Genomic DNA, 26,721 nt, shown 5'->3' on the forward strand with positions numbered 1-26,721 from the left:
AAGTCCCACAATCTCAGCAGCCCAAACATTGAGAATGCCATGTTTGAGGAGTGCAATTGCTGCACCAAAAATGCATGGCGCGAGAGATTGCGATAAGGCGATTGACCCGGGCACAAAAGGCGCTCGGGGTCAAATATCACACCACACCAAAACCCTCAAGTCACATGATATCTGAACTTGTGATCAGAAGCCTCTGGAAGCCTGTGCTCTAGGACGTTTCAATAAATTCGCACCTCTGCTTCATCCATACCTATGGGAGAGTCTTAAGATACCATGCTTCGAAACATTGACGTACTACACCAAACTTTTGCTGGATATTTCAACAAATGACTTCTCTCGGATTGGACCCTCCATCCTACGAGGCCCGCTTCCAGGATTACCTCCCTCATATCACTTTACCGCTCCTCGCAATCTTTTCATTTACCTGTCCGCCTTTCGCAGGCCGCGGCATTCTGTTTGCAACTCTGATTGCGATTAACTACTTCGCTTTATTTTTCTCTCCATGGCCTCCAAATGTCTACGAAACTCGAAACATGCGGTACGGAATGACAAGTGTATGGCTCTTCGTCCTTCCGATATTTGAAAGGCTCCTCCTTCATGTGCCGGAACGTGACTTCTGGCAACTTGAAGATGCTGGCCCGATTGAGAATCGACATCCACCACCGTGGACGTGGCGAAAAGTCCACTGGGCTATTTCTCTTGCAGCCACACCCAGGGGCGTCGGTTGGAACTTCGGAGGCCGCAGGGTCAATGCTGCACGATTGGCTCTGAAGGAGGCTGGCAAAGGAAGAGCAGCGTCGGTACGGGACTCACTGATACAGACCACAATTGCATATCTTGCTTTGGATGCGACCATTATCCTAGCCAAGAGTGCCCCAATTCCTGTTGGCTGGAGATTTAACTTGTCCACCATCGCCGACATTGTTGTTGCAGAGGTTTACATGTTCGCAGCAGTGTACTTTGCAATGGGTCTGCAGTACAGCTTTGTCGCCACAATCGCTGTTGGCCTTGGGCTTAGCCCACCAGAGGTACGTATCAGTCCTCTGATCAAAAAAGCACAATTGGAGGTGTGCTAACCACTTGACACAGAACTGGGTCCCATTATTTGGCAGTTTTTCAGACTGCTACACGATTTCCAACGTTTGGGGGAAATTTTGGCACACTTACATTCGTCAGGTAGGTCTCCATACATTCTTGTTCCTTCATCCTCGACAACATCACATCTAATCAATCTCTAGCCGGTGCTTGGTATTAGTCATACTATAACCGAAAGTCTTCGGATCCCACCACGGTCGATAATCGCATATCTCATTCATCTTACCACCGCTTTCATCATCAGCGCATTCTTCCACATCATAAGTCTCAATTCAATTCGCAGTGATAACATCTCACTTCAGGAGCTGATTAGGAACATGTTGGTTTTCTTCATGGCTCAGCCAATTGGGACAGTGGCGGAAGCTCTGGTTATAGATTACTATCAACGCTGCGGATCTGCTGAACGAATGCCAGACGCCGGAAGAGGGATAAAAAAATCGTCTTCGCGAACCTCTCTGGCAGTCGAAAGACCACCACGGCTCATGTTTCGTGTGATAGGGTATATTTGGGTACTCTGCTGGTTTAGCTTCACCGGATGGTGGTTCACCAAAGGCTACATCGCCCTCGGAGCGCGGGACTGGCCAGTGCCATTCTCCTTTTGGCGTTCCATATTTGGAAGAAACGCTGTGATCAGAGAAAATTAGTATTAAAAGGCGGACAGTCACCGTGGACTACCGCATCTTAAACTGCCGTTATTGGAAATTACACCGTCTTGTTGCGCTGCGTGATGATCCCAGAATCCAATCGGCAAATAGCGACGTCCAGGGGTTCTTCCAACGCTAACCACGGATATAAATTTAAGCTCTCGGCAAGGATCGACCTCCCCATGGATTCATCTCACGAATCGCCTAGTTGCGTGTCGTGCGACCCCTCGCACGAGGCATTTTGAGCTCAAAGTATACGGCCACTTACCACCACCTACCTCATCTGCTTCTTGAACTCACGTCAGCCTTGGAAGTACTTTTCAGCACGACCGCTGACGAAGCGTCAAAGATGCGTCGACTTGCATCAATAATGCCTTCTTCTACATTGCGTTGACAAATGACACGAAGCTCATTGGGAGGCTGTTGAAGTTTCATGGCGTTGGAAGCTCGTGCGATTTTTTGAAGATGTGCATATTCAATAGAGATCAAAGTTACGTAGGACGTCAGTGGTGGAAAACTAACCGATTAGGTGGCTGACCTCAGGCATCAGTATTCCTTTGATCTTATGAAAGCTTTCATTTCTCCAACAGCGATCCACAAGACGGTGACAAGTGATACTTACTTCTCGATCACAATGGGCTCCGCAGGGCAGTATTACACACTGGACAACGGGGTACCGTTACCAAGGAACGACACAGTCGATCAATTACTGACAGGGTCGGGCGGTGGATATGTGCTTCTCACCAGCACCCAACTTCTCGAGAATTTGGCTCACTTCTCCAGGGAACGCATTCCTGAAAGAGTGGTACATGCCAAAGCTTCTGCTGCGAGAGGATTCTATGAGGTGACAGACGATGTTTCAGACATAACAGACGCAGATTTCCTCAATGGCATCGGCAAGAAGACAGAAGTTCTCATGCGAATCCCTACTACTGGACCTGAAAAAGGGTCGGCAGACACAGTTCGCGACTTTCGAGGATTCGCCATTAAGTTCAAGACGAACGAAGGCAACCAGGACTGGGTGTTCAACAATCAGCCCGTATTCTTTGTCCGAGATCCGGTCAAGTTCCCTTCTCTCAACCGAAGCCACAAGCGACACCCAGGCACAAATTCAACAAATGCGGACATGTTCTGGGACTTTCATGTCAACAACCAAGAGAGCGTGCACGCTCTGATGTTCCTCTTTGGGGATAGAGGTCTGCCAGCCTCGGTGAGAACATTGAATGGATATAGTGGCAACACGTACAAATTTACCAAGGACAATGGGTCTTCCTATGTTTACGTCCGGGTCCATTTTATCTCCAACCAGGGAATTCACTGGTTCACAAATGCGGAAGGCGCAAAGTACGCAGGGACAGAGCCTGACAAGCATATGCTTGATCTACAGGATGCCATCAACAGAGGCGACTACCCATCTTGGGATCTCCATGTTCAAGTCATACGTCCGGAAGAGATTGATAAGGCACCAGTTAACATCTTCGACATGACCAAGGTTTGGCCCAAGAAGCAGTTCCCTTTGCGCAAGCTGGGCAGAGTCACCCTCAACAAGAATCCTGACAACTGGTTCGCGGAGGTGGAGCAAGCAGCCTTCTCACCGAGCAACATGGTGCCTGGAATTGCTCCCTCGCCAGATCCAATGCTACAGGCACGCATGTTTGCATATCCAGACGCTCAACGGTATCGACTGGGTGTCAACTATCAATATTTACCTACAAACGCCCCAAAGAGTCAGGTTTATTGTCCTATCGAACGTGATGGACGCATGAATTTCACAGGAAACTATGGGAAAGACCCCAACTATATTGGGACCACTCTCAATCCGGTCCATTTCCTGGAAAAGTTGGGACCAAACAACCTCAACGACAAGCAGTCTCAGGCACCTCCACCGCAAAAGCAACTCAGTGGCGCGAACGCCAACTCCCTAGATCATGTCCAAGTGACTACACCATCTCCAATCTTCACTGTCGTGACTGACAAGGATTTTGAACAAGCCACGGCACTTTGGCGGCTCATGGAGAAGCAGGATGGTGCCCATGATCGGTTTGTCGGTAACGCAGCGGCTCATATAGCGGACGTCACGATTCCAGATCTGCGGGAAAGGGCATACGGTATGGACGGCATCTCTCTCTCTCTCCCCCTCCCTTTATGTGATCCCCCTCATGACTCTGCAACACCGCTGACTGCTTAACTCCTTCCTAGAAATGTTCGGACGCGTTGACAAGCAACTCGGTGAAAGGTTGCGGAAATCCACCGAGCAAAAGATCAAGAATAACGATGAACATCCGCACAAAACTGCCTGGCATTAAACAAGGCTTAAGTCCGCACGGCATGGCATGGATGATTCCCGCAATCAAAGTCGACTTGCTGTAGACAAGGCCTCAGGCGAACATCTTCAAGCTTATAATTCTTTGAATAAATTGTTGGCATGCGCAACTGTCCAGTTTATTGGATCGAGCACAAATTCCCGGTCAAAATGAAGTCCCTCCACTATCACTCCTTGTAGAGCCTGTAGATTTCGCTCGGTCGTGGCGTTCCAAATTGCACGAAGAAGTCGAATGAAGGCGTCACCCTCGCTGTTAGGCATGGATCGCCTTGCGTCTGTGAAAGTCCTTTAGGTATGGCGCTTTTTCTCGTGCTCCTTTTCCTTGTGGAACTCGTCTTTGAGCTTGTCGAATAGTTTTCCGACACTTCCTTCCTTCTGGTCTGACGGGCCTCCAGACCCCATGCCGTAGTCAGAAGTGCTACTGTTGGGTGCAACTTCCGAAGGAAGCCCAGCCTGGTCCCTGCCTTGCTGTTGTGCTTGCCGACTCTGTTCCGCTTCTTTCTCCATTGTAGAATTGCGATGGCGGATAGTTGGATCTCTGCTCGGTTCAGATACTCTTTAGATTCAGTGTTGCAGGAGTGACCAAAAGTAAGAGATGTTAGCTATGGAGATAATGAATGAGCTGTGACCACCCACGAACGGAGCGACAGCCAACCCTTCATTTGAATGATCGCCCGACAAAGTGGACTTTCGGAATGTCATTTCAGCTCTGCTACGCTTGACGTAGTTGTGACGAAGCATTGACCACGTTGTCTCCCGCTCGGCATCGTATGCCTTTGGATGAAGTGATCGGCTCCAAAGTGGTTAGTTTGCGCAGCAGGTCCCTCGGCCCCTTGGGCTGATGAGGGGTCCAGGTCCACTACGCGTCATTGGTCGGCTTCGGGCTCTCGCGCGAGAAGGATTTATCTGCAGGGGGCTCAACAAGCAACAACGTTTCATTGTCCAAAGGGGCACTTGGGCGGTGAACAATTGACCTTTCGCCCGAGTTTCAAACGTCCAAGGTCGAGAATTCTAATCATGTGCCTCTAGCTGTATTTCACCCTGCACGAAAGCTTAGATGATGAGGTGCGCGAGCCGCACGAGGCTAACAGTATGAAGCGTTTGCGACCGGTGAACAGTTGTCTTCCGTGCCGCAAACGGCGAGTTCGGTGTGACAAGGCAAGAAACAAGGTACACGCCGCATCAAGCTTCAGCGTGTCTGACAATAATCTAGACTCATCCGATATGTCGACGATGCGCACAGAGTCGAGTGACTTGCGCTTATGACGCCAGCGCCACCTCTGAAGATCTCCCGATAAGGAGGTCTCCAACACCTGACGAAAGACTCGAGGGTGATGGGAACCTGGCACCTGGTCCGAGTCTGAGGCCAACGCCTCGTAGAATTGGGGCTGATGCCGGTCGAATGTACAAGCAACCCGGTGGACGCTCATTCTATGTCGGCGCCACCCATTGGGCGAATGCGATCCCTCAAGAGGTAACGTTCAAGATAAAACCATCTCTCATTCAGACTTCTCAAGGTTGAATAGTATCATCACGAAGACCAGCGATTCCCCAACTCGAGCCCATATCAGTCTGAACTTTTCACCCGATGGCATAGGCCGGAAAAGCACGACAAAGCATACAGCGCTCTTGCGTTTGAAAATCCCCAGTGCAAATACTGCGGAAACAGATACCAACTATCGTGTTTGGTGTACTTTTTCCCTAGCCAGGTAATCTGTCAACGGCTTTGCGATCGCTTCTTTCACACCGTATTCCCATTGATTCCTCTCCTGCATCTTCCGACCTTCGAAGACGATTTTCGTGAGTTTTGGAGACAAAGAGATACGCAAGCGCAGCATCCGGCAGAGCCGCCACGGATTCTTCGGAGTAAGCCTGGGTTTGTCAGCTTACTAGCGGCCATGCTCTTTTCTAGTCTCATGTCTGCATCAGAAACGCAAATGAGGGAGCTTCTCGGAGACAAGTCAAATGTTCAAATAGGAGACTTGTACTTCGTGACAGTTATGGCAAGCTCATTGACTGGGTTTCCTCGACAGCCGACATTGTATGCGCTGGCTGCATACATCTATGCACAATCTCAATTCATTCGTGAAGAAGAGTTTTCTGATGGACCGGAGTTTATTAATACGGCCTTTCGAGTGGCGTTGGGGATGGGTCTGCATAGGAACCTGGCAACAGCAGGCTTTACCGTTGCAGAGCAGGAGACGAGAAAGCGGCTTTGGTGGTATATCCTCCATTTAGATATCATGTCCTCGTGTTCATCAGGGCTTTCGCCATTGTTTGTCGATGACAAGATGGATAATATCGACCCTATCGTGCTGATGGATAAACTTGGCGGAGAGGGAAACAATGGCACAGCCTCAGGTGAGTCGGTCATGTCAGGGAAAATAGGTATCTGACTTAGCACCCAGATATCCGTTACCTCGTCGCTGCAACGCGATACGATACGACGAAAACAATCCGAGGAATCTTGATTGGGCATTTTGAAGACAAATATACATCATCGGCTAGAGTCAATGATGCAGCCAAGGATCTCGATGCATTATCGAAAAGGATCAAAAAGGCTGTTAGCCGTGTACTTGCAGTTGGGAGCCAATTGCCTAGACAGCAGCTCCTGGACATTTACCGTACAGGGAGGTTTGAGCCTGGTGAACCCGCTGTCCCTGCGCTCTCGTTTGGCAGCTCCTGGGCCGCTGAAGCTGACCAAAAGCAACCTGAGGTCGTAGCCTTCGCGGCCTGGGCAGCTAGTTTGCTCCACCTGATGATGCATAAAGCGTACTGCGTGCTTTACTATCCACTGGCGAGGGAGACGACTGGCCACCTGGGGGCCGATATCCGAGAAACGTAAGAAGCCATGCCTGGTCTGATGCCCGTGACCTAGCAGCTGATCATATCCGCAGAGCCGTCAAACATGCTCAAGCATTCATCCAGCTTTTTATCCGAGTCTGCGATGCTCCATTCTCCCGACCTTTTCACTGGATGTACCCCGGAACGTACCAGCCTTTGCAGTCCATGAGTCTCTTACTTGCTGATCTCCTCTCATCCCCGCACAGTGATGAAGCATCAACCTCTCAGGGCCTGGTCGACGCAATCTTTGAGCTGTACCAGATTGACCAAGGGGTGATGGGAACAGTTGATGCACCCAGGAGGAAGCTCAGTCCGTCAGGACAACAAGCTTGGTCAATGCTAGGGCGCGTGCGCAGAAAGGCATTAGAGCAGATGGATCAGGATCCGCATGTGGCTTTTCCTTCGTCTTTGGCCAGCTCAAATACTTGTATCTGTGGCGAGAGCCTTGTCCACGCATGTCTTTTGGAAGAGAACGAGAAGCAGGAGGAAGTTATCCCTGAAGAGCCGTCGATAGTAGGGCTAGAACCTGATCTAGAAATGGGGCTGGAGACGTCGGTTGAGGCCGCAGATGTGAGGTTCGACTGGGAAGACTGGGATGCTTTTCTCGGCAATTCGGCTGGAGCGATGATATAGATGATAGAAGCTTTTGTAGCCGTCTGAGCCATAATATTGGGATATTGGCAGATGAAAAGCAATTGCTCGTAGACTTGACGGGTATAGTCGTCGCCCTGTCAAAGGGCATCGAGGGGCTGCAGTCGCGATGAGGCAACTGGAGGTTGGGGAGGAGCATTGTATGAGCCAGGGAAGGAATTTCTTTTGGGTAGGGAGCTTTGATAAGACGGATATTGTTATATTTGCGACCAGATTAGTGGTCCATTCCTCCTCTTGAATGTGGATGTCGCGAGCTTGTGTCGAAGGTAAAGGGGTCTGGAAACAGCCCTAGGTCTCAGAAGAGTGAGTAATGGCTCGTCCTCGGGCTTTTTAGAGTCTACTACTGTTATATGGGTCGTGTGTAATGTTGGAAGCAATGAGGAGGTCTCGATCGATGCCCGGATCGACAGTCGCGATAGAAGGTAGAGTGGGTGGCTTGGGTGTCGAAGAGGAGAGATGGAGGGGCTTCGTTGGCTGTCCTTGGAATGGCCCTTACAAAGAATGATAGCTTAGCTTAACAACGGAGCTTGAGGATGACTGAAGATATTAATTCGATTAAGCCAGTCTCCTTCTATCCTTTGTCTGTCAAAGCTGCAACTCGACGTGATTGGGATGTCCACGGCTGAAAGGGTACTGCCAGTCACCTCATCCTCCCACCTGCGCCCATACTTACGGATTCCAATCTCGCAGTCGAATCTATTCTAACACCCCTTGCAGCAACCCCATCCAAAATCCCATCATGCACGGTCCTTGACAAGCTTCAGCCGTTGTCTCTTTAAACATGGCAGTTGTCCAATCATCGCGATGGCAACCCAGCCTTACTGACCTTTGAACCCACATTTTAGTTGCTGATTCTTTCCGCCAGCAAAGGCTTCAACTTGTGTGGACCCGGGGATAAGAGGGTGAGTATAAGCGTTAGCTTGAAATCTTCTTTCCCGTTGATACTGACTTAGTGCTCGAAGGACAGCCTAGTGTAGAATTAGGTGCTGAATTGTCCCATGCCTCTTGCCTACACGCGAACCCCCATGATCCTACTCTACGGTATAAATGAATTGGCATCTAAGAGACGACAGTTTCGGGTAGACGGCCAGGTCTGCCGAACGAAACCCTCGCTCAATACTTTGATTGATAAAAGGAGGAACACGAGAGGCGGCGGACTGACTCCTCCAACGCCAGGCCGACAATACCCCTTTTGAGCGACTTCTGAGGGTAATATCGCGGAGAAAAGGCTCAACCCCTTACAAATCTCATCATTGGGTCGCAACCTAATGGTTAGATGCCGTTTTCATGAAGTCCAGGTCGGGAAGATGGTGGAGGCTTGGGAGACTCGGCTTTTCGATATTGTAAACATACTTTCGTCAAGTGCGCTCGCAATGTGGTATAGAAAGTGATAGTTCTTCAAGCGAGGAGACAGATCGTATTAATCTAGGTCATCCAGGGCCAACTAGAGCACCTCCTCATTCTATGAATACAGCTAGATCTCGCATCGCGATAGATTGTAGACAAGCCTTCAATCCCCGGCCTAAGAACTCAGCCCCTATCACCAAGCACAACGAGTTCTGATCATACTGCTTCTCACTAGGACCAAACGGTCTATGCAGCTACTTGTGTAGACATCAGGAGTCATCTTTCTAAGCTATTACAGTCATCTAGGCTCACATTTCGTCGCTACGCTGCGGTTTGCTCAATGCGATCACACAGTGGATGCTATCCCGAGCCAATCCCTGTACGGTTGTTTCGAGAAGCCAAAGCAGGAAGATTTCAAACTGTTCAGATAGATGCCACTGACTACTGATGACCGTAATGTTGTACGACTATTGTGCCCCCTTTTCCTTCTTTTCTTGACTGGTCTTTGGTTCTCACACCCTCTGTGTTGGTCTCAAGGTGTGCTACTAGGCTCGAGAGGTTGTCTAAGACAACGTAGACCGAATAGACCGTCTCCGAAGCTTGCTGAGGATCATCGTCTCTCAGAATACAAAGGACTTTTAAGAGAGGATAATGCCTCGATAAGTGAATAATCAGCGGTGCCTTTTCCCGCATCACTGGCTTTGTTGACGCGGTGAATGTCTTTGTTTTGCTTGGTTGGCCACGCTCGAGTGTTGTCAACGCCGAGCAGTATCGACCCATGGCCAGGCAGATCAATTCTGCCATACTTAGATCAATTATCTCCTAGATCGATGAACTTGCAGTTCTCTGTAGCTCTCCTCCTCGTCTGTGATCCCAGTCTTCGCCTTCATCCACGAAACTCTTTCCACTGAAACTCTTTCCACTTCTTGCTCCGCCTCTCTAACAATCTCTTAGTCGAACGACAAGATTTACCCCTTTTCCAAACCAATCAAACAACCACACAACCCACACAACCCACACACATACAACAACCACCTCCACCGTCAGAAAATGACGAAGAAGCAAAAAGAAAAGAAGGGCAGAGACAGCAGGGCAAATCCCGAAGAGGAACCAGAGACGCCCGAGCAAAGAGCCGAGAGAAGACGACGGGAGCTCCAGGCCGTCCCTGTCCTAGCCACGAGTAATGGTCATTACGGCCATCACTGCCTCAAAAAGGACGCAGCGACCACACATGCCATGACTCGGAAATGCTTCGACAATGGCCATATGGGGGTGTGCCCAGAGTGCAAAAGAGCCTCTTCTCGCCGATATGGCTGCACAAACTGTGGTGTGTCCGGCAAGGGCCTCCTATCTCTGAGAGAATCCGAGGAGATGGTGAGGCAATTTGAGCAAGAGAGTAAGGAGAAAGGCGATAGCCAACAACAGGAACACGTTGTTGAGCGAAATGAAGAACCAAGAGATTGGTAGCGTGGTACAGACAAACCCGTAAGTACATCACCAATGCCCCCTTTCCAGGAACGATGTACTGACTTAATAGAGACGCCTTGGTGGTCATACTTGAGTTGATCAGTGAGGATGCACAATTGACTCCATCTCCAGAGCGAGCATAAGTCTCACAAACCTGCCAAAGACAGGCAAAGAATGAAAATACTTGAAACTCATGGTCTTTCTTCTTTTTGTGAAATGAAGTACCTATCTCATCGTAGAAATCTCGACTCTTGGCCATATTCATTCCACTCGTTGTCTTTGGAAAGCCTATGTGTCCGACGATTCCCTTGGTGGATGGGCGTTTCTTCTTCGGGCAAAGGCGAATCAACCCTGTAGTTTTTCTGTTTGATGGCGATCTCATTTTCACTATCAAAGTCATGTCCTGGTGGGACGGTTTAGTAGGTAATTTTCCATGACGAAAGAGTCAGACTCTAGCTTCCGTCTTCAATCATGTCTGCCGGTGAAAGCTATATTCTGAATGAGGCGAACGAAGTGAATCCATCCGCAGTCCTCTATCAACGCCGCAGGTCTCTGTAGCAACCTAAATTCCAGTCAGAGGTATGCGGATTCGCCATACATTCCCCTTTATGCCCGAAATAGCAGTCGACAAGGATCGCGCGTAGGCCACCTCGCGCATTCTTTGTGATGTATCTGACTCTATCAATCATCAACCAGTCCTCCGCCCTTGAAGCTCAAAATTGTATGAAAACACCATAGATTCGACTCAGTTGGGCGTCCAATACAAGTAGTTGAGACGAGAAGCGTCTCAAAAACATCCTACACTCAAACATTCCGCCCTCATTAATGTGCGGCAATAAGTTGGGTCCTCCTTGGCGACCACGTCCTCTCCCTTCCTCAATTCCATCCTCCTCCTCCTCCTCACACTCGTGTCTTCCCTCGAAGAGTCTCATCCGAATAAAGTGATACAACGCTCGACGTGTTCTGATCATTTCATCTCCCATCCTGTGACAGAGAAAGGATGTCTACCATGGAAGACCACCTTCAGCCTCACCGTCGTAGTCCTAGCATCTGGAATACGTGGTCTATGACATGGTCATTTTGAGGTTCATTGACAAATTGTGAACGCAGTATCTCTACTTTAACTACCGAGATCTCTATGGAATGCTAACAGATTTCTGTAGCAGTTTGCTGGCAAAACGGGCAAAACGGGCGACAGTAGCGCTCCTCAGAGCAGCGAACGTACTTCAGAGCCTTCTAAGGCGACAAAGTCTACACGAACCACATTGTAGAGTGGCAATGTCGAGCACAAGCTTATCGACACTGGCATCTATTCTGACGAATACGACCATCCAGACGGCTACCCAGCACTCGAGTCGGAGAATCTAAGTGGTATCCTGGCAGCGCAGCGTATCCCCCTACCGCCTCTTCCACTGTCGCGATATACAAATGAACAAACAGGCAAATGCAGAGTGAAAGAGGAGGACTGAAGGTTTGTACAATGTGCGTGCTCTTATTGCCGGAGGTGAGATGGGCCTTGGTCTCCAGGTGAATCTGCGTTTAGGAACCTACACCTCTTTCGTCGCGTATTCTTTTATACAAAACAAGCCCCACGACCAGCGGTACATAGCTTTCGACCGTGTAAGTTCAAGAGTATATTTTAGCTGTAATGACTGTGGGCTGGATGCGTTTTGTCGCAGAGATAGTCTCTCCAGTTTGGGAATCTCTGGCAGGAAGCAGCCACGCCAGTGGCTGCTGTGACACCCATCGAACGCGCAGGGTCAAGCGTCGCGTTACCAGGCAGCTACACACCCCCCAAGACTTATCATGATTGATAGGTCAGAGAATATTGTCAGATGAAGAGCCCAAAGTGCAAGGTTTTCATTCGATGGTGCTTTTCGAGGATGAGGGCGTTGCCGCTTAGCAACAAGGAACCAGATGGCCCTTCACGTCCACACCAAAGTACTGTCTCATCCCTATCCACTTTATCGACGACGGTGCATTCTGGTCTTCTCTCGGCTGGTTGGTTCGACTGGTTGAACTACTTATCCAACAGGTCTCAGCAGTTATCCGCAGAGGTCACCGTGGCCCTCATGAACGCGGGTGCAAGAACTGCGACTCCTCCTCGACACGATTCCTATCTCCCACCCTAAAGGCAATTAAAGAAGCCAGGACGGATCATAACCTATAATGGAGATACACCTCCCACTGATTCATCACCTTGAGATAGAGTACGACACGCTTGGTCTCCCTGTCCGAGCATCGATGCCCGTAACACATTATTCGCCCCTCTTGGGGATTATGAAAAATCTGTCGACTCGAACTTCGAAAAAACGTTTGCCTTCGCGTCGGCCATCTCTCGCAAGATCGTCTGTCTCCTCGCCTCGGATCGAACCGTGAACTTACAAGGAAAGTCATATGCTGCATTGGTGAGCCCTTCTCGATAGCCTGTCTCAATACTCGTGTCTGGTACGATAGGTTTGCCAGTTGCAGGGTCTTCAGCCATCGACAAGTCAAAAGCCCAGAGGATCTTGGCCAATGCATGATAAAGATTGCGATCGGCAAGATGAATGCCAGGACACAGTCGACGACCGTTTCCTGGTTCGAGCCGTTAGTATACTCATTTCTACTCCATCTCAGAGACGTGAATGAACACTTACCATAGCCGTAATGATCACGCGCATTAAAGTCCGCAGAATTCGCGTACTCCGCAGCAAACTGTGTGCGGCCCTCATAGCGATCGGGATTGAAGGTTTGGGAGTCAGGGAAAACATTCTCGTCATGATGAAGACCCCATACGTTGACGAAGCATATCGTGCCTTTCGGTAAGAACTTTCCGTCTACCACCTCGTCTAAGATATGATCAGTCAAGAGTCTATTGCAGCCCGAGGCAAATCCCAGAGGAATGGAAGAGCTCTTACCTTCAGACAGGGCGTGAGGCACACCTAGAGGCGCAATTGGACGCCACCTCATGGTCTCCTTGACCAGCATTGCGATATACGGCAACTGATCGTAATCCGCGATCGTGGGAAGACGATCGTCACCGACTACGCGATCGAGCTCAGCCTGAGCCTTTTTCTGCACCTCTGGCCAGGTAATGAGTGCCTGAACAGCGGAACTCAGCGTTGCTGCAGAAGTATCCGAGCCACCCTTGATAGTCACTCCTCCCAAAAGCGCGACCAGGTGATCGTGCATCCCGCTTTTCTCCTGTTGATCTAGCAACCTGTCCATTATGCATCCTTTTGAGCCGATGGCCTCTCGCCTTTTGCGTACCATAGCAAGAAGGCGGTAGTAGAGAACATCTAACTCGTCATGGACCTTCTTGGCCCGAGTCACCCAGTTGCCAAGGAGCTTTTCAGGCACCCATTTCAGGAACGGGTATAGATCTACAGGAGGTGTGGCTCCGAACTCGTTGATCCTTGCCCAAATCTCAACGAGCTCATTGAGCCTAGAGATGTATGGGGAGTTTGACGCAGGTGAGCGAATCCCATAGACTATACTTTGTAAGTAAATGCCCAGAGAAGAAAGCCTCTCTTCGATGTCGAGGCACCAGATTGGAAAACCTTACCTATACTCATAATGATACTGTTGCTAAATCTCTTAAGATGATTTATCCAGAGATCGGGAGTTTCAAGTATGTCATATAGCAATTGTGTCGTCTCAGCATGCTGGATTTTTGCATGTTCTTTCTCACACAAAGACTCTGTGAGATCCTGGTGGATCAATTTCCGCCCGACACGCCAGGTCGCCGTGTTATTCATCCAGAGCAAGTGATCATTCTCCGTGACCAAGTCCTGCGACACGTAGGATCTCGGTCGGTTACTAGAGATAGAGGCCCTTTTATCCATGAGTTGCTTGATGATTCGGCGATCTGTCAGGACAACAGCCGTGCCGTGCCCAAGCTTCAGCGAGTACATGCCTCCATACTGTTTTGCCCATTTCGTGAATCTAGGAGAGTCAGGAAGAAACCCTCATGGGCACAGTCTTGCACTTACTGGAGAAACACCTTCTTCTTTGGAAGTTGATGCAAATTGCCAATGACTGGCAGTGTTGGGGGGCCTGTGTCACTTTGTAAGCCCACGTTCAGGAAAATGTGCGACGAAGCTCTTACCATCAGGAAAACCTCGTCCTCGTCTACCAACAAACAGAACGACATACGACAAGACGCCAAGGAAGGCGATACCAATGGCAGGAAGCAAATACAGTGTCATGGTGCTATAAGGACCGCATGCGTTTGGTGGGGCAACTTGCTGGAATATGGGACCGTAGATTCAAATCAACTCGACAGAGCTAATTATCGAAACGCAGACGATGTCAACGAGGCGGGGGCTCAACTTTTCATTCATGGTCTTGTCGAGTTCGAAGGCTTCATGACGGCTATTATCACATCTGGTAAGAGGCTCTAGATTTGGGGTTCCACGGATATCATTGGGGTTGGCTGAAGTCAATTGTGCTTAGGAAGATCAGCACCCAAAGCCACGAGGGGACTGGCCGCACTGTCGTGAGCCAGTGCTCGACTCGACCAACGAGCTGGGGGAAGCGTGGAGCCCCTCGGCCCTGACCCCAGACCCCACCACCTGCGATAACCGAGTGCGATTTGGGCTCGCCAAGGACGAATCAAGCCATATGTCTACCATGCTATTGGGTGACGAGGAGAAGCCCGGAAAACCCGTACCACGCCCACACAGGCGAGGAGATTAGTAAGGTGATGAGAATTTGCCATGTCACACAAGTTTGCGCAGGGCTCGGAGCCCCAGTCCTGGAGGTGATTTAGTTGGAATATCAAACATGTACATAAGGTCATTGGCCCTCTTCCCCAATAACAACTTGACCCCAAATCCATCGTCGCCACACCCTATTGGTGGCAATGTGTAAAGAAAGTTGGTAGGATGACCCCACTAGTCTAGAGGGAGACATTGGGGTCGTTGGTGTGCCCCTTAACTCCATTTGTAGGTACAGGTCGCTTCATCTTCGACGTCTACATACCGGGATGATCCCGGCCTTAGGCCATCTGTGGAAGCGACTAGGTCTTTACCATTATCAATACATTTATGAGACAAATCGCCTGTCCTACATGCATGTCAGCGTACTCTTCACCGCTTTTCGCCTGGGTTGCTCACAGTATTGTCGGTGGTGCTGGGGCTGGCGTTGGCGTGTGTGGTATGGAGAAAAGGTAGCCTCTCCATGGGGGAAACCTCCAGCAGTAAGCGGCTACTCGAGTAGGTGAGAGGTGCGCCCGAGGCCACACAACATGGAAGAGTTTGTTAGAGTCGCTGAGGATGCCATACTTATCAAGGTGTGGCCATGTTAATCCTTAGCGCACTTCAAAGCCAGCAGTAACATATCTGATGATTCCGTTGGAGTTTTCATTTCCAACGATGCAATTCAAGGTTGGGCCGTAGAGATCTCCTGGCCCATCAGAGAGATATTGGATGGCAATCTGTCGACCTCCATAACAAAGGAGAAGCTGTTTGGTAGCAACGAGGCAGAGATGATTGAGTTCCACACGTCTCCGGACAGATATCAAGAGCTGGTACTGCAGACGGGTTTTGGTGGGCTTCAATATTCAACACCAAGACTCCTCCTGTAGGGATATTACCATATGGACACAATTGCACCTGATCAAATTCAAGGTCTCGTAGCGGCACCATATGCAACAGCATCGTGAGTTCCCTTATGCTACTGCGATAGACATCACCCCAGGGGAAGAAAAAGAGATGGTATTGGCGGAATAATATCGAGCACTGCGCAGTAACCATTTATCTTTGATGGTCTTCTCAAGTGGCGCTCCGTCAAACTTGGCAATCACTACATTTGGCTTCGGTCAGACAACAGGCTAATAAATAGGTGACGTGTCCCTAGCTAAGCAAGAAGAACCATGTTTTGTCACACCAAGGTTATTTGTTCACTTTCCACGCTGCGATCGACGTTTCCTTGGCTCTTCATCCGCGTTGGAGGTATTCCCAACTGGCCGTTTCCGCGTCTTCTGAGGATGATCTTTAGGGGCGATTTCCTCGCGGTCCGCAGACGGGGCACTGCCCTTCAATTTGTCCAATCCTGTTTCTGGTTCGTCTTTGCTTGAGAGACTCTGGCTCAAGGCCTCATCTAACTTTTGCCTTAATTCGTCATCGACAACATCTTTGTGTCCAAGCACATATGCAACCTTTTCGAGGTCCATCGCTGTAACTTTGAGTCGCTCTAATATAGGTTGAGTTGCTTCAATCAATTGGCGATACTCCTTCTGGTTGTATTTTAATTTGACTCCCTTCGACTCGGGAAAAAGCCATGCGAACAACTCGTCTTGGAAAAATGGCACGTTTGTGGGATCATATAGGTTGAGGATCAACGTTCCCGTTGCTGGACCGATTCCGGATAGCTTGCAAACGATATCGAGAGCCTTGATGATCGTCTGAGTGGATGGAGACGATAAATCCGATGATTCAAGGGTCTCGAAAGCAAGGGCAGTTTGTTGCTGGATCACAGATGGGTCGTTCTTGCGAACCATACCCGGCAGAAAAGGTCGGAATTGGCCATGTGTGCTGCGAGAAACACGTTAATTTCTTATAGTTCGATGACAAATGCGACGCTTAAGCAACTTTAGGTGAGAGTGTGGCATCTTTGGATGCCCTTGATTCAGTTAGGGGGAATTCTCACATCTTCCACTGGACTAATCTCTCCAATGCATCTTTGGTCAATCCTCCTGCTTTGATATCCTTCATGGCAAGTGTAGTTTCCCCATTCCGGGCTGCGGCTATCTGGGACGGCAGATCTTCGAAACGCCATTTGTCGCGTTGAACAGCTTCAGCAACCTTCTTTGGGTCCTTGAGCCTCACGCCGTATGCCTGCTTAGCAAAAGCAGGATAGAGCGCAAGTACAGCTTGGAAGCTAGCGCGCGAGATTTCTGCCGTTGAAGGTATAGAAGACATACTAGACAGCAGCACTTTGCGCTGATATTTTTCAGCGTTCCTAGAGAGGCTAGTTTCCCTGTTGCTAGATGTCGTTTCAGCCTCAGACGTTGGTTAGAACGCGTGTCGTTTGTGTTTTAGTTTATGTGTCACTACGGTGGGCCAAAGTTCCAGTCATGCACCAGGCCAATCAAAGGTTGCCCTGATGGTAGTATTTACTTAGTATTTCTCCCCAAGACATGTCTGATGGTACTATATACATGAGACAGACAACTATCGCATAGACTCATGACCATAGACTATCTACATTTGCATCGATAATCGGAAAGCTTCCGACTTGCAAGACCCAATGATGTTTAATGTTCATGTGGGTTATCAGCATATGCATCGACGGTAGTCTCACGGAATTTGCGAGCCTTGATTCGCTTTGCGAAAAGCATATCAAGCTCCTCGTATGTTCGGTCTTTGGTCTCGGGTAGGCGGAAGAAGCCCCAGACAGTGACACAAGCAGATGTGCCTGCCCAGAAGAACCCTGCCTTGCCCTTCCAGTTCCATTCGATGGGGTTCAACTGTTGATACTGATCAGCGTGTGTCTCTCGACAGTCAAAGATCAATCACGTCGCTTACCATATAGGGGTTGAGAACACCAGCAGCAATTTGAGCGACACAATAGGTGTTTCTTGCAATGACAACGGTCTGTGGTCGCAGGCGAACAGCGGAAGTCTCCGAGATGATTGCATAGCAAATGGGTCCAACCGTCAACGAATACGCCAACTTCCACACCAGAACGAACGAGACTTGGGTCCACATTGATCCTGCAGCGGTTGAGGCTGCTGAACAAATGCCAACAATGAGCAGAGCCCCTGTGATGAAAGCAATGCCACACAAGTATAGAGTTCGTCTACCGAACCGAGAAAGCAAGAGCCACGACAGACAAGTGCCAATGAATGCCATCCCAGTGCTAGCAATGGCAATGTTGAAGGCGTTATCTGTGCTCACACCCGCTTGTAGGAAGAAATAGGTTGGGGTATAGGCAAAGGTGGCCCCACAGAGCTGTTGCCCAGCAAAAACGACCATACAGATCTCTGTGCGACGGAGGTTAACGCCCTTGAAACAGTCAAGATAGCTTCCGCTTGATTGAATCTCCGACTCGAGTTCGATGGTGTGTCGGATTTGAGCTAGAGTTGCTCTGCATTGTTCCTGAGTCCGGTTCGACAGTCTTTGTAATGATTTCTCTGCTTCCTCGAAGCGATTATTCTTTGCCAGCCACCATGGAGACTCGGGGGCCAATGTAACGAGAATGATGAGAGGCAGGGGCCACATCCATTGGATAGCAATCGGCACACGCCACGACCACTGGGATGAGTATTGCAGCATTCCACGTAACACCCCTGCCGCGATGAACTGACCCATAGCCCAGCATAGATTCACGTAAACGGTCAAATAGCCTCGTAGGGCGAGAGGGCAGACTTCGGATGCGTAGGCAGGGCCTGCATTTAGTAAGTTTCTTCGAACAGATAGGAAAAGGGGCGGAGATCGCACCAGTAGTTGCATAAACACCCCATGTCAAACCACAGAGCATCTGGCCGATAAGAAGCATTTCGATTCGAACAGCAAAGAAAGAGATGAAAATGAAGCCGATCATCGCAGCAAGGGCTACTCGAACAGTCCGTCGATACCCGTATCTAGCTGAGGCCCATCCATTGATGAAACCACCAATGATGACACAGGAGAACGTTCCATTTTGCAGGCCAACCTGCCAGGCACCAGTAAGTTGCCAGGTATCCCTTTCTGGGTACTATCGCAGAATTGTTAGCAACCCTAACCCTAACCCTTCCCCTAACCCCGATCTAAAATATTTCAGATCGGCTGGGTTTTTAGGTCTTTTTGGCTTTGTTTATCATTAGGAGCACTCACATAGGCTCCAAATCGACGTTGGAAGCTAGGATATCCAAAAAAGTTTGACATGAGCGCCATATCATAGCCTTCCATAACAATAGTAAGGGATATAATAGCGGACCATAGTGCTGCTCTCCAGTTTTCCTTCATAGCTTGTTTAAAAGTCGTATTATGCTCCTCTGCAGACGCTTGTTTAGCCTCCTGTAAGGCATGGAGGCTAGACTTAACGTCCTCGACGGGCGTTGCCTCTAGGACTTTCTCGTCCACGGTTGGTGCCATAGTGTGGGTTGTTCTGTAATGACGAAAGGGGAATGCTAGTAAAGCGGTAGAGGCTGCGAAGAGGGTAGGTAGAGTGCGGTGCGGGTGAGCAGAAAGCTATATAGAAATATCATGCAGTCTGTGCAAATCGCTTAGATTCGACCCAATCACACGGTAGAATAGAAAAGGGAGAACGGAGAATTCTGTGGGGACTTTGAATAACCCCAGATCGGCATCCAACTAACCCAGGCCAGACAACTCTCTATGGTCAGGATAAATCCAGGCTCGTGACCTCGTGGCAAAATCATCCCACGCTTTATGGGGACAGGAAAATAGCCGGAAAGAAGGCTAACCTATATTAAGTGAAATACTATGAGGTAGATCCACCTCTATACTTGTACAAACCCCCACGTACAATGGAGCCGGCCGGGTCCAGTCAGCCGAGGCTCGTATCATAAGGCCGAGTGCTATGCCAACCCAGTTCACAAAGTACAGGTTTATCTCCATTCTTCCTTCGACCGGAGCAGGGAAATTTGCAGTAAAGTTTCTGGAATCAGGCTAAATGAAAATGATCCTAACATCATAGCGTGCTTTAAGCATCCTTAACCTACAAGATGATGGAGAAAGCCAAGCAGTCAGGATCTTGAATTGCACGGCCGGTTACCGGATGGCGTTTGCCAGGGCGATGTCTTTGGACGAAAGGCTAGGGGCTAAGCGAGAATTGGAGAAGCAGAAGTCGCATTCCAAGCCTTGGCATACTGTTCTGGCCAATCGCTAGGCTTTCCAGCTTACCATGTATCCACCTTATTCAGACGCACATCCATCATATCGGCTCGGGTTCAAGGTCTTTTTATGTGTTTGGCGTCCCGACCAGCCGAGTCAGAATTAAGGTATTGTCGTTGTAATGATTCTATCTCACTCTTTCTTGGGAGAATCGTTTGATGGGCTGATGTATTCATAATTTTGCATGTTTGATGATGCTGTTTCGCTTACCCTTCCAATGTCGAGGTTGACCTAAAATTCTTCGTGGTCGTTACGACACTACTGTTGACCTCAGATTGCTCGCCGCTGTAGTAGTATTGACCGAGGTCCCCACTAAGATAATCCTGTTGGTTGAAAGTCATAAGAGTCACTATGCAAACTTGGTAATGAATGTAATGGCCTTGTAATAAATAAGTCCTCTCTTACAAGATATTGTATTAGATTCGATAATTAAGTCGCTTTCCAGAGTCCTCGTACAACTGCTCTGGGGGCAGCAGTCCATCACCTGAATTTGATGTAGTGTTAGCACGCTGAATTTCGGGGCGACAGACGTCAATGCGCTGCCTCCACGTTTCCCCACGCCATGAAGCCCGCACACGCGCCGAAGACCGGGACAATTAATCCTAGCCATATAGATCAGCCCCTGATGATTTCTCCAAGAACGCTGTTATGAGAGATTTATGAGATCGTCATCACTGTTTTAGGCTAATTAATCATGGTGTTTCCAGACATGTCAACTCGTTGTAGGTATTACTGTAAGTATAACTTGAATATATGTCGGTACCGGCTACATGGGATCCGGCGCCGATATTCTGGTCTACGCCGAAAAAAAGCCACCGAAAACAATAGTCACATACTTTGAACATGTCTCGTCAAGTGCCTTTCCAAGAATATGGTGTTCTGCCAGACCCCAGCTTCACCAATGAAGATGGCCGACTGGTCTTCCGCTATGATGCTGAGATTCTGATAATCGAGCCTTGGGGACACAATGCCGTCCGAGTTCGTGCGACTCAATTGGCAAAGATCCCTGAGAACGAATGGGCTCTGACGGAGAAGATCCCAGCCGTCAAGAGCAGCATTGAGATTAAACAAAAGACGGCATCCCTGACTAACGGCAAGATCAAGGCTGATATCACCAACCGAGGCAAGGTCATTGTTTCCAACGTCAAGACCGGCAAAATTCTCCTTGAGGAGTATGCAAGACATCGTCTCGACCTACAAGATCCCAAATGCAGTTCGCTGAAAATCCAAGCTCGGGAATGGAAGCCCCGACTTGGCTCAGGGGACTACCATCTCACGGCCCGATTCGAGTCACAGGATCCTGATGAGAAGATATATGGCATGGGGCAGTATCAACAACCATTTTTAAACCTCAAGGGTGCAGACTTGGAACTTTCCCAAAGAAACTCCCAAGCCACTGTTCCATTTGCCTTGTCAAGCTTGGGCTATGGTTTCTTGTGGAACAACCCTGGCGTTGGGCGAGCAGTTTTTAGCAAGTTGACAACCTCCTTCGAGGCATACTCCACCAATATTCTTGACTACTGGGTTGTGGCTGGTGACAGCCCCTCAGAAATTGTTCGCAGCTACACAGATGTCACAGGCCATGTCCCCAAAATGCCAGAATATGGTTTGGGCTTCTGGCAGTGCAAGCTGCGATACCAGACTCAAGATGAATTGATGACAGTCGCGCGAGAATATAAAAAGCGCAACCTACCAATTGATTTGATTGTGATTGACTATTTCCATTGGCCCGCTCAAGGAGATTGGAAATTCGATTCCAGATATTGGCCTGACCCAGGTAAGACATTTTCTCTGCAGAAGTCTTGCGTTTTTGGCGTCCCGTGTTCTAATCTATGAGTACAGATGCCATGATTGCAGAATTGAAGAGTCTTAATATTGAACTCATGGTTTCTATTTGGCCGACAGTCGAAAAGCAATCGGAGAACTATGAAGAAATGCTCCGTCGAGGACTTCTCGTTCGTCAGGACCGCGGTATCCGCGCATCAATGGAGGGTCGCGGCTACCCCATCCACTTCGATGCTACCAATCCCGCCGCAAGAAAGTACATCTGGGAGACGGCCAAACGCAACTACCATGACCGTGGCATCCGCGCCTACTGGCTGGACGAGGCTGAACCTGAGTATTCAGTATATGATTTCGACATTTACAGATACCATGCAGGTTCTAACCTGACGGTTGGAAACTTCTACCCCTCTGATTACACTAAGGCCTTCTACGAGGGCATGAAAGAGGCTGGACAAGAGGAGATTGTCAGTCTTGTGCGGTGCGCGTGGGCCGGAAGTCAAAAATACGGTGCTCTGGTCTGGTCAGGCGATATTGCTTCCAGCTGGGGCAGTCTGAGAAATCAGTTGGCGGCAGGCTTGAACATGGGCTTGTCCGGATTTGCATGGTTCACTACCGATATTGGTGGGTTCCATGGCGGTGATCCCAATGATCCTGAGTTCCGGGAACTCCTCGTTCGATGGTTTCAATGGGGTACATATTGCCCCGTCATGAGACTTCACGGTGACAGGGAACCCAAACAGACACCTCTCGGAGACAGCTACATTCGCTCCGGTGCAGATAACGAAGTTTGGTCCTATGGAGAAGAGATCTACGGCATCTGCAAGAAGTATCTGAACATTCGAGAGGAGTTGAGGGACTATACCAGACAACTAATGAACGAGGCGCATGAGAAGGGTGATCCACTGATGCGACCTTTGTTCTACGACTTCCCTCAGGATGATAAGGCATGGAAGACTGAGGATCAGTACATGTACGGGCCGAAGTATTTGGTGGCCCCCATTTTGACACCTGGTCAGACCAAGCGCGAAGTATATTTGCCTGAGGCTGGGACCAGGTGGAAGGGTGTGGACGGTAACACGTACGATGGTGGCAAGTCTGTGACTGTTGATGCCCCGATCGAAACAATGCCCGTCTTCACCAAGTTGTGAATCTGATCCAAGGGGGACCCATTGAGCTAAGCAGACTCCGTTTGCGAGAGGAGAGGAGTGATTCCGTTGGGAGACTTTGATCAAGGTCTTGACTAAGAACTTCTTCTACTACCATATTGCTGGACAGGTTCGAGAGAGATTTTCTCTGCAGTGCTTGATCGTAATCACTAAGTATATAAGTATAATTATATTGGCTCCTGGGGAATGGATGACTGGTTAGAGAGTTTTTTTTCACTGACAGCGGTCTCATCAAGAACGAAGATTTGTCCCAGGTGCGACAACAGATATTTAGAGTCGCAGAACATGTATGATGCATATGCTATATCGGTCTAGAATGAGAAGGATCACGCATCTGAATGGCTATTATACTATCGAGGTGGAAGGATGTTGTATCATCAGGGTAGACACTGGTTAGACCATCAAGGTACAAGGCTGTTATGCCACCAGGGCAAGAGGCTGTTAGTACATCAGGGTATCGACCTGTTATGCCATCGAGGTAGAAGTTTGTTGTACCATCAGGGCATAAGGCTGTTGTATATCGAGTTGGAAACCTGTTACGCCATCGGGGGTGAAGGCTGCCCAAAACTGGCCAGGAAGGCCAAGATGCGGAACAAGTAGGCAATTTCGCCTAAGGATCAATACGCACAAAATAATTTTGCGTGATCTCAAGCCTGTGGCACTTAGTACCTAGTAGCTACTACGTAGGATGTTGGAGGTCGTAGGTTCGAAACGTGCCAGAACACAATTGAAGTCCACTCACGTGACCATCCAAATATTTGAACCGGCAGAATTTCGGAAAATTGAAAAGCGCAGGAAGTTGACGACCATGAAGTTCATCAAGCTTGAAGCCACACAGAACTGACAAACACATTCTTGCAACCGCTGCCCTTGTCGCGAATCTGGCTATGAGCACGACTATTCCACGGCGAGCAGGCTTCGTCTGCCGCTCTTGCCAGAAGAGCCTCGCCTCCAAACCTCAACAAAACAGATATCTGAGCTCATTCCTCTCCTCAAAGCCGCAACCTCAACACCCTCCCAGACGGCAGGGAAGCGCTGTCCTTTCATCCTTCCGTCGCAACTATGCAGCAAAATCAGCAGGTGCATCGCGGAGGATAATCTCATCTCAACCTACGACTATAACCGAGAATGTTGAAGCTGAAGAAGAGGATGAAGTCGAGGGCGTGGAAGAGAACGCGACCGAACTACTCAAGTTTGATACCCTGAGCCCACCGGCCGTCCTCAGATCAATCCAGAGGGACGTTGCCAACATTACCTCTTCGACAAGAGTGCCTTCCGAAAGTACCATCAGCATCCTTCTTGATCTCATGTTCCAGTTCTCCAACATCCTCGTCTTCGGCATCAACAAGGGACCATCAGAAGTTGAAACCAAGGAAGGAGAAGACCTCGCGGACTCGGTATTGCGCGACCTGGCGGAAGGTAAATCAGACGAGAAGGTGTTCATCCCTGACCGAGAAATATCTCAGGCGTTTCGTGACAAGGCTGCCAACACAGTTGCGGAGCTGGCTTGGACATTGATGAGAGATCCCAAAATCTTCATCACTGAAGACCTGTTGAACATTTATACCCGGGTGCAGTGTCTACTAGGCAAGCCTGAATACCTGCCCGAGATCTTCAATCTCTATGCAACCAAGAAGGTCCCTATTGCCGACAGCTCGCCCGTGCGATACTCTGAACCCTGGTCGAAGATGCCTCGATATGCGGTCCCTCTGCAAATCGCAGAGTCGGCACTGGAAGCAGCCATCTTGAAGAAGAACCTTCCTCTCGCATTGGCCGTGATCGACACAACGGTCGCGACGCCAGCGTTTCGAAATAAGAAACTCTTGCTCAAAGCCTCCCTCCCAATCGCAGGCGTATCTGCTCTGCCGGTACTCGCGTACGGAGCGGCATCATGGATGGCTGCGAATCAGAACACGATGGATTACGAGATGTCCAAATGGACGGCCATGGCATGCGCCGCAGCGTATATTGGAACTCTGTCCACGATTGGCTTTGTGGCAATCACAACATCAAACGATCAAATGGAACGTGTCGTATGGCGGCCGGGGACGAGTCTAAATTCGAGGTGGATCCGTGAAGAGGAACGAGAGTTCTTTGACCGCCTTGCCCTCGCTTGGGGTTTTCAGAATAAATCTCGGTGGGGAGAGGAACAGGGACAGGACTGGCAGGTGCTGCGAGACGAATGTGGCTGCAGAAGCATGGTGCTCGACAAGACGGACTTGATGGAGGGTATGCAGTAAGAAGCCTACAGGTTAAATTACATTGCAAGTCGACAGGTAGTGTAGTCGGCAAGATTTCACATTGTATTTTTACTCCATGAGCAACTTCCATGGCCGTTGCATCATCAGCGGACTAAGCATAGAATACATGTCTTTTTTTTTCTGGTTGCCATGACCATGACCCAGGAGACCACTCCCCAGAGATGTGTAATCTAATACAACCTCTTAGGAGGGCTCATGCTGGCCTTGATGGTCAAGCTGCCGACGTTTTGCCAGCCCTTCTTCAACAAGGACACGAGGTAGTTGATGGCCAACATGATGTTGGAGATCAACTCATCCTCGGTCATACCGACGTTTCCAACAGCGACACCCATGCACAAGACCTTCTTCAACTGGAACTTGATGGTGGACTTGACCTCGGTGATTTTGCCGGCGAGATCTTCGTTGTGCGAGATGGGGGTGGGGAACTTGCCAGCCTTGGAAAGACCGGGACCCAAGAGACGAGGGATCTGCTTGATCAAAGAGTCGGAGGCGACGAAGGCATCGTACTTGCGGGCGAGCTTCTTGATCAGCTTCTTGTTCTTGTTCAACTTCTTCAAATCGTCGGACGACATGGCGTCAACACCGTGGTGCTTGGCTCGGTCGATATCGTGCTGGTCACCGAGAACACTGTACGGTTATGTTAGTCAGTTGACCGGTTGCTGGATTTTAGGTGGCGCGGAATGAGGTGGGCGTACCAGATGGACATGCCAGGTCGGGGAACAGTGGGCAGCTTGATGGTTCCCGAGAAACGCTTGTCACGCTGAGGGTCATAGTTCTTGAGGCCGATCTGCAATTCGACGGTCTCGAGGAAATTTCGCTTCTTCTCATTGAGAGAGTAATCGAGCAATTGTTGCACGTTCGTGCGCACTCCGGCTGTATTGTGGTGTCAGTACTGTGTTTCTGTTGTCGCTATGGAATTTTGTTTCCGGTGGTTTAGACGTACCGACTGTGATTTTCGACATGATGCGGACAGTCTTCCAGAAGAACTTGTTAGATTCTTATGGTGAGGAATTTGCGCTTGCGACGGATGATTTACAAAGCAAGAGAAGTAGGTAAACTTCTGTGATGCAGTCAATGAAAATCAATTGTGAGCTTGCCAAGAGTTCTGTCCACATATGGCTTAGCGCGGGTTGTGGCGACCCCTCCAGATCCAGATCCTGGCAAGACACACCAGAATCCACCCTGGCGACATGTCGAATGCCAAATTCTTGACTGACAGACTTGTTAATTCTCTCATGGAACCATGGCTGAGTGGTTCTGAGGTAGACCATGCATTTGCAGGAGAGAGAAGGAATAGAAGGTTCTGCTGCATCT

General features: G+C 49.4%; 8 protein-coding genes across 8 annotated transcripts; 5 read left to right on the forward strand and 3 right to left on the reverse strand.

The window, feature by feature from the left end:
* Positions 1 to 326: 326 nt before the first annotated feature.
* PV10_08472 (uncharacterized protein) lies at positions 327 to 1,739 on the forward strand (the record flags this gene model as incomplete). The annotated part of the gene is made up of 3 exons (XM_016373497.1): positions 327 to 1,028; positions 1,090 to 1,176; positions 1,239 to 1,739. The coding sequence occupies 3 exons, from the start codon at positions 327 to 329 to the stop codon at positions 1,737 to 1,739; spliced, it is 1,290 nt and encodes a 429-aa protein (XP_016220408.1).
* Positions 1,740 to 2,304: 565 nt separating this feature from the next.
* Positions 2,305 to 3,927, forward strand: PV10_08473 (uncharacterized protein; the record flags this gene model as incomplete). The annotated part of the gene is made up of 1 exon (XM_016373498.1): positions 2,305 to 3,927. The coding sequence occupies one exon, from the start codon at positions 2,305 to 2,307 to the stop codon at positions 3,925 to 3,927; it is 1,623 nt and encodes a 540-aa protein (XP_016220409.1).
* Positions 3,928 to 5,960: 2,033 nt separating this feature from the next.
* Positions 5,961 to 7,539, forward strand: PV10_08474 (uncharacterized protein; the record flags this gene model as incomplete). The annotated part of the gene is made up of 3 exons (XM_016373499.1): positions 5,961 to 6,423; positions 6,471 to 6,903; positions 6,960 to 7,539. The coding sequence occupies 3 exons, from the start codon at positions 5,961 to 5,963 to the stop codon at positions 7,537 to 7,539; spliced, it is 1,476 nt and encodes a 491-aa protein (XP_016220410.1).
* Positions 7,540 to 9,954: 2,415 nt separating this feature from the next.
* On the forward strand, positions 9,955 to 10,371 carry PV10_08475 (uncharacterized protein; the record flags this gene model as incomplete). The annotated part of the gene is made up of 1 exon (XM_016373500.1): positions 9,955 to 10,371. One exon carries the CDS (start codon positions 9,955 to 9,957, stop codon positions 10,369 to 10,371), a length of 417 nt encoding a protein of 138 aa, XP_016220411.1.
* Positions 10,372 to 12,649: 2,278 nt separating this feature from the next.
* PV10_08476 (uncharacterized protein) lies at positions 12,650 to 14,561 on the reverse strand (the record flags this gene model as incomplete). The annotated part of the gene is made up of 6 exons (XM_016373501.1): positions 12,650 to 12,948; positions 13,011 to 13,202; positions 13,272 to 13,844; positions 13,919 to 14,298; positions 14,346 to 14,409; positions 14,462 to 14,561. 6 exons carry the CDS (start codon positions 14,559 to 14,561, stop codon positions 12,650 to 12,652), a joined length of 1,608 nt encoding a protein of 535 aa, XP_016220412.1.
* Positions 14,562 to 16,235: 1,674 nt separating this feature from the next.
* Positions 16,236 to 17,276, reverse strand: PV10_08477 (uncharacterized protein; the record flags this gene model as incomplete). Its single annotated transcript, XM_016373502.1, has 2 exons — positions 16,236 to 16,889; positions 17,005 to 17,276. 2 exons carry the CDS (start codon positions 17,274 to 17,276, stop codon positions 16,256 to 16,258), a joined length of 906 nt encoding a protein of 301 aa, XP_016220413.1. The 3' UTR covers positions 16,236 to 16,255.
* Positions 17,277 to 23,956: 6,680 nt separating this feature from the next.
* Positions 23,957 to 25,459, forward strand: PV10_08478 (uncharacterized protein). The gene has a single exon (XM_016373503.1). The coding sequence runs from the start codon at positions 24,034 to 24,036 to the stop codon at positions 25,384 to 25,386; it is 1,353 nt and encodes a 450-aa protein (XP_016220414.1). The 5' UTR covers positions 23,957 to 24,033; the 3' UTR covers positions 25,387 to 25,459.
* PV10_08479 (60S ribosomal protein L10a) lies at positions 25,359 to 26,669 on the reverse strand. Its single transcript, XM_016373504.1, has 3 exons — positions 26,351 to 26,669; positions 26,103 to 26,280; positions 25,359 to 26,034 (listed from the first exon to the last, which is right to left on the reverse strand). The coding sequence occupies exons 1-3, from the start codon at positions 26,367 to 26,369 to the stop codon at positions 25,578 to 25,580; spliced, it is 654 nt and encodes a 217-aa protein (XP_016220415.1). The 5' UTR covers positions 26,370 to 26,669; the 3' UTR covers positions 25,359 to 25,577.
* Between the last annotated feature and the right edge of the window lie 52 nt (positions 26,670 to 26,721).

Source organism: Exophiala mesophila (genome assembly GCF_000836275.1).
Source record: "Exophiala mesophila strain CBS 40295 unplaced genomic scaffold supercont1.6, whole genome shotgun sequence".
NCBI classification, from domain to species: domain Eukaryota; kingdom Fungi; phylum Ascomycota; class Eurotiomycetes; order Chaetothyriales; family Herpotrichiellaceae; genus Exophiala; species Exophiala mesophila.

Bases quoted from the DNA above. Each gene is read 5' to 3' on its own strand.
- PV10_08478 (XM_016373503.1), top strand. From the start codon at position 24,034: ATGAGCACGACTATTCCACGGCGAGCAGGCTTCGTCTGCCGCTCTTGC.
- PV10_08479 (XM_016373504.1), bottom strand. The intron at 26,035-26,102 runs GTACGCCCACCT...ATAACCGTACAG, and splicing joins CGACCTGGCATGTCCATCTG to TGTTCTCGGTGACCAGCACG.